This window comes from Eleutherodactylus coqui, chromosome 6 (genome assembly GCF_035609145.1).
Source record: "Eleutherodactylus coqui strain aEleCoq1 chromosome 6, aEleCoq1.hap1, whole genome shotgun sequence".
Classification (NCBI taxonomy): domain Eukaryota; kingdom Metazoa; phylum Chordata; class Amphibia; order Anura; family Eleutherodactylidae; genus Eleutherodactylus; species Eleutherodactylus coqui.
In genome coordinates this window covers 148,612,087-148,624,367 of record NC_089842.1, presented here as the reverse complement: position 1 = coordinate 148,624,367, position 12,281 = coordinate 148,612,087, and the positions used below count along the sequence as shown (strand labels likewise).

At 42.4% G+C, this 12,281-nt stretch overlaps 1 protein-coding gene across 2 annotated transcripts in view; it reads left to right on the top strand.

Moving 5' to 3' along the window:
- Positions 1-12,281, top strand: part of PRDM10 (PR/SET domain 10) — a 53,455-nt gene that overhangs the window by 14,544 nt on the left and 26,630 nt on the right. For both annotated transcript variants that reach the window (XM_066607934.1, XM_066607935.1), the window contains exons 2-11: positions 1,028-1,213; positions 2,377-2,541; positions 3,101-3,160; positions 4,178-4,285; positions 5,808-6,048; positions 6,381-6,622; positions 8,829-9,032; positions 9,221-9,293; positions 9,813-9,930; positions 10,227-10,356. In XM_066607934.1, coding sequence (XP_066464031.1) covers positions 1,145-1,213; positions 2,377-2,541; positions 3,101-3,160; positions 4,178-4,285; positions 5,808-6,048; positions 6,381-6,622; positions 8,829-9,032; positions 9,221-9,293; positions 9,813-9,930; positions 10,227-10,356 — 1,410 coding nt within the window. In that variant the 5' untranslated portion in view covers positions 1,028-1,144. The remainder of the gene's footprint in view (positions 1-1,027; positions 1,214-2,376; positions 2,542-3,100; positions 3,161-4,177; positions 4,286-5,807; positions 6,049-6,380; positions 6,623-8,828; positions 9,033-9,220; positions 9,294-9,812; positions 9,931-10,226; positions 10,357-12,281) is intronic.

Sequence of the window (12,281 nt, the reverse complement as noted above, 5' to 3'; positions counted from 1 at the left end):
GAAATTCGTTCAGTTTGAATGCAGTTTGTTCTGTCTTTCCAGTGGCTAAAGGCCCTTTTACATGCAAAGATAATTGCTTAAATGCTAGAATGACTGAATGAACTGCAGACATTTTGGCATAAAATAACACGTGCAGTTAATGACTTTAGTCATTAGCTTTTTCCTCAATGAGTTGTTTGCTCAGCTGGGCGTGTGTTTAGGCATTTGTAATTACACTTCGCCCAGCTAAGCAAGCATCTGGCAGGCACATTCTATTGTTCTCCTCCTGGCTAATTAAATACTATACTCATTGAATATGCAAAACACAACCAATTCGCATCCTGCAAAAGACTGAAGGAAATGCATTTAATGGAAGGAATTTGTTCAATTCCTCAGCTTCTGAACAATTGATTTTATGCGGGCTATAAATCCATTGTCAAACGAAAAGTGCACGACTGACCATGTGTAAATGTAATGATTATCGCTCACTTAAGGCCGTTTGAACAAATTTTGAGTGATAATCGTTATGTGTAAAAGGGCATGGAGCGATGGCTTTGTTTGCTTTCATATTCAATTAGTGCAGTGTTTACTCTGCCCTTAGGAGAACAATGGAATGTGTGGCCAGATGTTTGCTCAGCAATAACAATCGCCTAAACGCACGCCTAGCTGAGCAAACAACTCATGGAGGAATGATTAAAGCAATTAATTTGTTATTCAAAAATGTCGGCAGCTTGCTTCAAGTTGGTTCAGCTGTGGGGTTATTGAAGCGATTATCTTTGCATGTAAAAGGGCCTTTAGATAGCAGCCAACCTAAATCATGTACAGAAAATAGAATAAAGCTGCAGTCAGCAAATAAAAACTGATTAGAAAAATGGAATTTGTTTCACAGATTTTTATTATTAAAAAATATATGGCTGATGCATTCCATTTAATTATGCATTGTGTTTCTGTAGATAAGCGCTGCGGAATATGTTGGCACTATACAAATAAAGTTTATTATTATTATATTCATTTTAGGCTAATTTCACTGACTTGTACTCTCTTGCAGCCATGTTGCCCAGACTAACTATACTGTGTATGACTGGAGACACTGTGGACAGATGAGATCTTTATATTCAAGTCCTGTGCTGGAGAGTAGTCGGTAACTTGGAGCTTTTCATTCATAATGGACTCCAAGCAAGAAAGTCCTCATATGTGGCCTCCTGCAGACGACCAGACAGCCAATACTGCCCAGGTAACTGTCGCCTCAATGACACATATGGCCTTATTCTCAAGCATTCTACTGTGGAAGAAATGGGATTAAATGAAAGGCCCGATTCATGAAAATCCCCATTGCTTTGAGTAAAGCTGCCTGTCAACAGGCGTTGCGGTATCCTGCGGCGGATCTCTGCCGCGGGAGCCACCGCCCGGCAGCAGGAGCCTGCAGACGGATCTCCGCGGTCAGCCTCTCTGACAGATAGGTTGACCATGGAGAATCGCAGCAATTCACAGCATGCTGCAATTTTCTGCCCGCGAGCGGAGAACTGCTCCAATTCTCCGCTTGTGGACAGGGGGCTGCGCTTTCCATAGCAACACTATGGAAAGCGTGCATTGCGTTCCCCGCGGCTGGATTATCGCCGCAGGGAACGCAGTGCAAAAACTCCCGTGGACAGGCAGCCCAAAACCGCTAGCAACATGTGATAAATACAAAACAACCACATGTAGAGTGGTGAAATACACACCATAAAGCAAGCACTACAGTAGTCCACAGGCGTGTTTGATTTGCGGAATCTTCGCGGGGCATCCGCAAATCAAGCCTCCTGAAGGGAAGCATGGGCGTCCGTAAATTAATTAAAGCATGCTGATTTGTTTTGCGGACTTTTCGATATGGAAAACAAATCGCAGCATGCTACATTTTTTGTGTGGTTACCGCATGGACAGCTTCCATTGAAGCCGTCACTGCGGATTTGCCGCGGATCTGTGGGAAAGGAGGAGTTTAAAAAAAAACCCAAAACTGTGCTGCACTTGTCCCATGGCGAGCCATGAGGACCATGCGCTGTACAACAAACCCAGAAGTGGAGAGGTCTGCACAGCCACTGCTGCTGGGAAAATACAGGTATGCAGGGCTCACTGGCTGCGTACAGGGCTGGATTCCGTGAGGGATTCTCCAAATGGAATGCAAGCCGCCCGTGGACATTGGGCCTAAGTCCATTTGCTCCCCTGAGCTTTATTTTCCTAGATCTGTGGACATGGTGTAACATCTTATTGTTAAATAGTTGTGTTTGGTTTGCTCCCTCTATGTTTGCACAACATAGTTCCATGAAATATAGTACTTTTTATCTATTACCAGCACACACACACCTTACATTATAGATGTGGTCTCTAACTTTCTTGTTCTCATTTATTTTTTGCCTGCAGGTACATTTTGTTCCTGATGGGAGCGCTGTGGCACAGATTGTATACAGCGATGACCAGGATCGACCGCCACAGCAGGTGGTTTACACAGCAGATGGCTCTTCATTCACTTCAGTGGACGCCTCAGAACACACCTTGGTGTATATACATCCTGTGGACGGGTCACAGGTATGGAGAGTAAAAATAAAATATTAACTAAAAACTACTAGCATGTCTGAGCGTGATATCCTCCTCTTATTTGAGCAGTTTTTAAGTTATATCACAGGAAAAAAATTATATATGTGCACCAGGAGTCACTTATTTAGTTTCCCCCTCCGCCTGACAGACGTCATCAGACATTTTGGCAGGCAGGGAGGCTGCTAGAGTTGGAATCCTTCACTAATGCAGTGGGAAATTGGACAAGCTAAACTCCACCTTCTTAGGTTGTTTCATTAGCCAGAGTATCAGGCAAGGGATTAGAAGATGTATTGTTGGATTTCTGCAGAATTTTTGTTGTGGTGTTGATTTTGTTGCTTTTTTTTTTCTTTATTTGGAAGACTTTGGTTTCAAAATTGTTTGTTTGTTTTTTCTTAAATTGCCACCTTACCTATTATATTTTTTGGGCCTATATTCCCCATTGCCTTCAGTGCATGTGGGGGGAAACTAGTTTTGCATAGAAGTATTTCTAGGAATATTTATTACAACCGTATAGATAGACATGTAATGAATATAATGTATTTTCTACTAGGGACTTTTTTCTGACCAACCGCAGGTTGCATATGTCCAGCAAGATGCCACCACCCAACAGGTAATGAACCTTTATTACTGCAATTGCAAACTACGTTTGTCTCACTACAGTGCACTATGTACATATATTATACAAAATATACCGTAATTTTCGCTTTATAAGACGCACATGTTTTAGTGGCGGAAAGTAGGAAACTCACCCAGACCAGGCAGTGAGGTATTACAGGAGAAATATAGAGCAGTAATACCGCCTCAGAATGAAGTATATACCACTGGGTCAACCTGTCGTTTAGTATCCAGGGACAGCTGAGTGTAAATGTAATGGTGGTCTTATTACTTGTCACCCAGCTTTTCAGGAGCCCAAAATGCCATGTTTGACTAGTTATAACGCTGTATATGGTATAAATGCTTGCATAACTCTGCAGTTCGCATTTAGGATACTGGGAAAGCTAAGTGACAATGTAATGATGATTTCATTAGTTGTCACACAATTTTCCAGGAACTCTGCATGGCACATCTCATTGAGGTAAGGTATGAGGTATACATTTCAGCACAACTTGGCAAATCTGCTATTTAGGATTTCAAGATCATGGGAGAGGTAACTGACAACTTAATGGTGGTCCTATTGGTTGTGACCCTGTTTCCAGTTGATTAGTGGAGGCGGGAGAGCAGCAGCAGTTCTCGACGGCGCTCACCAATGAGCTGTTCCTACGGGCGGCTCTTCTCCCCTGCTATTGGAGTCGGCAGTTGTGTGAAAAGGATCGCACATTGGCTCCGTAGTAAGGGAGGAGAGCCGCCTGTACGAACTGCTGCTGCTCCCCTGCCCCACCAATCAGCTGTTCGTACCAGCAGCTCTCCTCCCCTGCTACGGAGCCAGCAGCTGTGTGATCCTTATCACACAGCTGCTGGCTGGGTCCAAATTTCAGCACGCTCATTTTATAGGGCGCACTGACCCTAACCCTCCACACGCACACACTTTTGGGGGAAAAAGGTGCATCTTATAAAGTGAAAAACACGGTATATATTTTTTACATTTATTCAGTACTACAGGTCTATTAACTCTGGTTTACTTTTGCAGGTTACAGTATTGCTGCCTGCATCTCAGAGCATGAATACTGCCAATCTAGCTGTGCTCAGTAGTGTCCCTGAATCTGCTCAAACCATGGCATTGGAACCAATTTCACAGGTAGGAAGTCACAATAACTGTACAGGGTTGTCCCAGAGTTTAAGAAATTAAATTCGCTGCAAGAAATGTTATAAAATAAATGAACCAAACATTACCGCCGCCACTTCACTGCATACCAGAAACAGTGCCACAGAGCTCATAGTGGCTGTGCCTGGTAGAACAGCTTGGTCCCGTTCTCTTAAAATGGACTGAGCTGCCCCTAATCCATGTGACCAATGAACATGATGTTGCAAGCCTGAGAAGAGGCTAAGGCGCACTCTCGAATGCCATGGCTTTTGCAGTCTTCTGATTGGTGTGGAGCCCCACCTATCCGATATTAATGACTAAGGATAGGGCATTAATATTTTAGTTCCAGAAAACTCCATTTAGGTTAAAATAGCATTACATCATACTGCGATCTGACAGGCAGTCTATCAAGCCACCCCACGGGGATGGCTTGATAGGCAGTCTGCCGAGACTGTCCTGGGGCCTTTCAGGTGGACCCCGACTGCCATGACACCCATACAGCTCCCTGCGATCTCATGCAGGGGGGGCGTACGGGACCCCGAACGTCATTCGGGAGATTTGAATGCCGCTTTCAGAATTGGCAGAGGCATTTAAAGGGTTAACAGACCCGATCGGCCGCATGGCTCGTCGGGGCTGTTGCTCACGTGTGACAGCTGTAAGCAACAGCTGATACCGGCGATGTATGGAGGGAGGTCGCAGCAGGATCTCCTTCCATACAAGTCCTTGGTGCATCTATGGGGCCGTCACTAAGAGGTTAATGTGTATCACGATAGTCATAAAAGATGGTATCAGTGGTGGTCCATCCTACCATTACTAGAACAAAGGAGCAGCAAGTGGACTGCCAACACCTTCCTTGAATAAAGCAGAGACGGGCCAAAGGAGAATGGTGGTCAGTTTGTTTTAGCATCCACTAGGATTGTTACTGGGCACTCTGTAGTTTTGTAAATGGGCTGAACTTTCATGTGACTTTGACATACATGTCATTGGATCACTTTTCAGTTAATTTCTAATTTGTGCCACATTGTACAGTATAACACAGAAACCTTATTGAAACTAGACAATAGACCGGAATAGCAGCATGACTAAGGGCTCCTGTCCACGTGCGAATTTTCATTGCATTCCCCGCGGCGATAATCCGACCGCGGGGAACGCAATGAACGCTTTACATAGCATTGCTATGGAAAGCGCAACCCCCCTGTCCACGAGCGGAGAATCAGCGATTCTCCACTCGCAGCCGGCAAATCGCAGCATGCTGCGAATTGCTGCGATTCTCCATGGTGAGCCTATCTGTCAGAGAGGCTGACCAGCCTAGATCCGTCTTCCGGCTCCTGCTCCCGGGCAGCGGCTCCCGCGGCGGCGAAGTGGACAGGCAGCCTAAAGCTGCACAAATATTTCCTGAGATGTGTGAATTTCTCAAACCGTGTGATCGCAGCCTAAAAGAGGATAGAAGCTATCTGCCTAATACATTAAATAGCCTAAACTGTGTGCAACATACATGTCTTTCCCTGATGTATAGCAGTCATTGTCGGTACATGAGAGCAGCTTACCTCCTGTGGATGGTGTGGAAAGTACAACAGACATGGCCACGCTGCAGAGCTCAAGTGCTGATTCTCAAGCAAAGGACGATGACGACGATGAAGATGACGACGATGAAGACGATGATGACGATGATGATGACGATGAAGATGAAGGAGAAGAGTCCGATGTAGATGAGTGGGAACCAGATCCACCTCGACCCTTTGATCCCAATGATCTGTGTGAGTTATTAAAGAGCATTTATGTTGTTTCTTCTTTTTTTTTTTATATATATCCTGAAACTCAAAATGTGATTTGAATTAAATTATTCTTATGCTTCACTACCTTGCAGAATGATTTCATTGTACAGTACCACTAATAAACGCAGTTGCTCATAAAAAAGAAAGTAATGAAGACAGTGATACTTAATAGTCGTGTTCTGACAGCTGTGATTGTGTCACTGTGACAGTTCTGAAAATTCCTTGTGCGCAGCTTGTACAATGCCTAGTCTGCCTGTGTTTGTGATGTATCTGGGGCCAGTCACTTTGTAACTTGTATTCTTTGTACTCTGCAGGGTGTGAGGAATGCAATAACGCTCATCCCTCTGTGTGCCCTAAACATGGAGCCCTTCATCCGATTCCTAACCGCCCCGTTTTAACTCGAGCTCGAGCCAGTCTGCCTCTAGTCCTATACATTGATCGCTTCCTTGGTGGGGTTTACTCCAAACGCCGTATTCCCAAGCGCACACAGTTCGGGCCTTTGGAAGGACCTTTAGTTAAAAAGTCAGAACTGAAGGACACTTACATCCATCTGAAGGTTGGTGTCTATTTAGATGACGGAGTGGGGTACAGGAGCAAATAGGCAAAAGGGATTTTGAATTATTTTGCTGTGATGTAAATGTGGGTTGGGTGGCTTACTTACTTCTCATTGATACTACATTTAGGCCGCCTGCAGACGAGCGGGTCGGATCCGGCAGCGAGAAATCTCGCCGCGCGATCCGACCCCAGAGCCTGCAGGGACGAGCGCGTACTCACCCGCGCCTGGCGGCCCCGGCTCTTTGATGTGCTGGCTGCCGCGCAGCCGGCGCATGCGCAGACCGGAGCCGGCGGCCAGGTGAGTGCGTGCCCCGCAGAAAATTAGAACATGCCGCGGTTTGTTTGCCGCGCGAGATTTCGCGCGGCCAAACCGCGGCTGTCTGCATAGGAGTGCGTATTGTAATGCACTCCTATGCAGACTTTCAGCGGCGTAAATCCCGCGGGAAATACCGCGGCGGGATTTCCGCTCGTCTGCAGGCGGCCTTATATAACTGCTTTTTGCCTCTTTGACTTTTGCACAATAAACACTTTTTTTTTAAAGAAATAATTTGTTTTTGCATCACCGCAGTGCAAGACCCATAAGGTTTTTTATTTTTATGTCGATGGAGCTCTATGAGGGCTTATGTTTTGTGGGACGAGCTGTAGTTTTCATTGTTACCATTTTTGGGTACATATGACTTTTTGATAACTCGCTAATAATTTTTTGTTTGTTTGTTTTAACGTATATTAGTCCGACAAGAGGACTTAAAGATGTAGTCATGTGATCACTTACATATTATGCTGAACGGCTTATGTAGTGCAGCGTATTATGCTAGTCAGTATTGTGACAGGACTCCTATTAGACCCTAACTTCAGCAGGACCTAATATGATTCAGTCCTTGCAGACCTGGAGGCCATTCTTAGGCCGTCCACCTCCATTCACAGGCCCTTCTTCCCCCGTCCGCCTCCATTCGCAGGAAGCAGAAAGTTGTTATGACTGAAAGTGAATGACTGCTGTTAACTATGAACAGCACGTTGTTCAGTTTCCTGCATGCATTTACATGGGACGATTATCGTTCAGATACTTGCGAGAGCACAGGAATCTGAACAATTCTGAACGATGATCGCCCTGTGTGAAAGGGCCTGAAGGCCAGTTGGTAGCCCTTATAACCATGTACAGAAAAAGTAATTAAAAAAACAAAAACTAACATCCGAAAATAAATTGATTAGAAAAAAAGTTATCTGATTTTAAATAGTAAATAAAAAAATTGGTGGCAGTCTCTTACTTATTTTTCACACAGCTTATGCTCATCTAATAGTGTGTGTGTATGTATCATCAATCTTGTAATATACAGTTATTACATTTTTTTGTTTTGCCATTTTAAATCCAGGCTGAAGTGCAACCCCTTTGCAATCCACTGCTTGTTGTTAGGCATTCAGCTTCTGTAGTAACTGGGGCGTTATGTCATCATTTTGGCTGTGGGAGAGAGGCTGTCTCTGCAGGCTCAGCTTCCCTGCACTCACACAGCTCTCAGACCATTATATGACAAAGCAGCAGAATTTTCATGGGATTGTTCTTTATTAGCTGCATTATTCTTTAGCAGCTTTAGTCTTAGCCCAATTCTCCTAATTATGCCACGTTTGCTGGCGAAACATGTTGGGAGGCTTTAATTAGTGTAAATAGGCATGTTACCCTATTGGTAGACATCAAATAACTTATATCCCTTATCTGTAGTGGGGTTGTCTCATAGCCCCTATCTAACTCCTATTACAGCTAATATATATATTTCTCAGGGGTATAATATTGTGCAGGCTTTTTTTCTACACAAATAAAGCTTTATTGCCCTGCATACCCGGGGTCCTTTTGCTTTTAAACTGTTGTATCATAAGACACATTGAATAACTACTATAAAAAAGTGAAATTTCTGAGATATTCTTTCTAATTTTAATGTGGCGGTGATTAACCAGATCAAATAGCAGAATCTGCACTTTTTGACCACACTGTGATAATATACAGTAATGCTGATGAAAATGGAATAGAACTGAAATGAAAAGGACCCAATGATGAGTCCATTCCAATTCTTGTTTTTCTATACAACATAAATGCCACTATGAAGAATCGGGTAGCCGAACAGTGTGGTGTGGATAGAGGCTCTGATGAACAAGAGGACGTTTGAGACGTCATTCTGCCAAATTAAAAAATGAGATTTTGTTGTTTTTTTTTTAAGGTTTTATTAAATAACTCCCTTGAGACCCCGGAGACGTATCAGGAAGACGTTTGGTTTGATTTATCTGAGGAGAGTCTCTGTAACTGGATGATGTTTGTACGTCCGGCACAAAATCACTTGGAGCAGAACCTGGTGGCTTATCAGTACGGACAGCACATTTATTACACCACAATTAAGAATATTGAACCTAAACAGGAGCTGAGGGTAAGAAACCTACCCATGATGATAGATGATGGGGGGAGAGAAGGTAGGAGAAGTTGGTAACACACCATGTTTTGAACCTAGTACTGCACGTGTATATACTGTGTGATACATAATGATATATTGCAGATTTATCATATAGGAGGGTCTTTTTTTATACTACGCTAGTAATTCATTTACTCTCTTTGTAGGTTTGGTATGCTGCATCATATGCAGAGTTTGTAAACCAAAAGATTCATGACATTTCACAGGAGGAAAGAAAGGGTAAGCCAACCCATCATCATCTCAAATTTCTGAGCTTTGATTATAAATGCTTTTTGACTGAAGTGCTGAGAGTGTTAAGGTAGCAGAAATGTAGTCCTAAACTCTCGCTCACGACCTGAGGGTTGCGATTTCAATCCCCGCTTGGTTCAGGTAGCCAGCTCAAGGTCGACTCAGCCTTCCATCCTTCCGAGGTCGGTAAAATGAGTACCCAGCTTGCCGGGGGGTAATAAATAAAATTACCTGAAAGCGCTGCGGAATAAGTTGGCGCTATACAAATAACAAGATATGATTGATCACATATTCCATTCCAATAACACTAAAGTGGCTTGTGGATTATATCCTGCTCAATCCCTTGTCTTCCCTAGGGATATGTGGCACCAGATTAGTCTGGCAGCTGCTTATCCTTGTGTTCTATTAGGATGCATGTTGAGCCATGTCTCAAGTATAATTTCTATGGCCAGTAATATTTTACAACATTTGTGTGAACTTGTAATATGTTTTATCGTTACATTTTTTTAGTTCTGAGGGAACAAGAGAAGAATTGGCCGTGTTATGAATGTAATCGACGCTTCATGAGCTCAGAGCAACTGCAGCAGCACTTAAACTCCCACGATGAAAAGCTGGATTTCTTCAGCAGGTGATCTGGAACTTTACAGCTTTTTGGTCTGTATATTCTATGGGTTTTAGACCCTTAAGAGTATATTCTGTGCCATGTGGCTTATGTAGATATGTAATCAGGGGCCTTACACATTGTGATGTGGGTTAACTTTTTTTTTCTTTTATGCCCCACATATATGCGGCTTGTGGCATGTTCGTGTTACAACCTGCTGCATGGATTACTCCGTAACGCAGGCCCCTTTATCATCCTGTTTTTATGTTTGTTTTACACTGTTGATATAATTAAGATTCCTTTATGTATCTCTAAATTACCAGGGCAAAAGGTCGAGGCCGAGGTCGGACAAGGAGGAAATTTGGACCCGGAAGGAGACCAGGGCGGCCTCCAAAATTTATGCGTTTAGATATTACAGGCGAAAACAGAGAAAAGTGTGGTCTTGGAAGTCAGGTACTTGTATATAACGCTCATGATACAGAAACACTTCTTTATAGGATGGAATCAATTGTGTCTAAGATTGGTTATGGGTTTAAAAGGCTTTTTCAGGACAAAAAATGTGATGCTGGCATGGTTATCATTTTATAAAGCTGTGCAGAGCGAATTGTATTGATTCAATGTAACACGGGACTTGTCAACCAGAAGAATGTTCCTCTTATATTCAGGTATAAAACAGTTTCTTCAGTTCCCCTCAGGCATCCATCTTTGAATAATTGTATGACAAACAGCTTTTGTAAATGAACATTGTAGCTTTATCAATGTACAGTATAGCAATAAAAGCGAATAGCAGCAAACGCACACAATATATATATATATATATATATATATATATATATAATATATATATATAATATATAATTTTTTTATTTTTTTTTCTAATCAGTTAATTTTTATTGAAATTATATTTTTATATACAATTGCCCCTAATTTCAAGACCTTCATACAAGCATAAATATAATATACATAGGACATAACTTTATCCCACCCAAACAATACAGTCAATCATAACTATATTTAAGAAAATCATAATCACGCTCATCCCCAACCAAAAAAAATATTTATGCACATACAAAAAAAAATAAATAAATAACTCCTCTCACATCTCTCCCTCACCCCCTCCAAATCCCATCAGCTTTTCTATGATATTTTAATGCATGCAGCACTTGATGTGAATTATCAGTTATATCTATTAGAGTATCTTCCCAAAATTTCCTCAGACTTCACCAAGCAGCTTCTTTTTTATACATTCCAAAGATATAGATCAAAGGCATCGCCTCTCTTATTTTTGCGACAAAATCTCCTATTGTCGGGGAGCAAGTTGCATGCAACAGGCAGTAATCAACTTGTGTGCCTGATACAATGCTCTCTGAATTCCCCAAACAGTATGCTCGTTAAGTCTATCAACAATGCCCAATATACAAGTTCTGGGATTAATTATCTCTAGTACCCCATTCCAAAATTCACCCAATTTTACACAATCCAGATCATATGCATTAAATCTGAATCATCCATGTAATATTTCGGACAGTCTGAGTATAATCTAATACCCATGTTAAACAACTTTAATGGAGTACAATATATGCACTGCATACAATTGCAATACTCCTTGGAATTTCAGGTAGAGATGTAATTGGAATCATACTGTAGCCCAGTGGTTCTCAACGTGGCCATTATTGCCCCCTTGGGGGAGTTTTTACTTCTCAAGGGGACGGTGGAACAAAAAGGGGCGGCAGGGGGGCGTTGGAACATAAAGCCGGTGGTGGGAGTTTGGGGGCGTTCTGTGTTTGCTTTGTTTTTTTGGTTTTTTTTTGTCTAGTAACAACATTTTTCTTAAATTTAGTAGTGATACCTCAGTTTTCGTCGATAATCCATCCAAAAACAATCAGTGAAATCTGAAACCGACGAAAACCAAGGGAATTATTTCCATATAAATCACTTACATGTAATAGGAGTTGTGTGCAGCCTGCTTGCCTCTGTCATATAATGTATGACTTTTATAACTCCATGACTCTGCTACAGATCAATCACACTTCATAACACTTAACACTGGATAACCTACAGCACAATCTAACCTGCTGTATTCTATAATGCCGCTGATTGGCTTGAACCCCTGGGCAAACTATCTCTTCTGTGGGTCTCTGGGAGTTGTAGTCTGAGAGGATCCACACAGTTGAACGTTCCAGCCAATCAGCCGCATTATGGAATACAGCGGGTAAGGTTGTTGTTTAGGTTATCCAGTGTGATTGATCTGTAACGGAGTCATGGAGTTATAAAAGTCACACATCATTATATGATAGAGCGACATAAGCAGTGCATTCTTGAAGCATAGTTTCTAAAAATGGCTGAGAAGAAGAAATGCCATCAATATTTAAATGAAT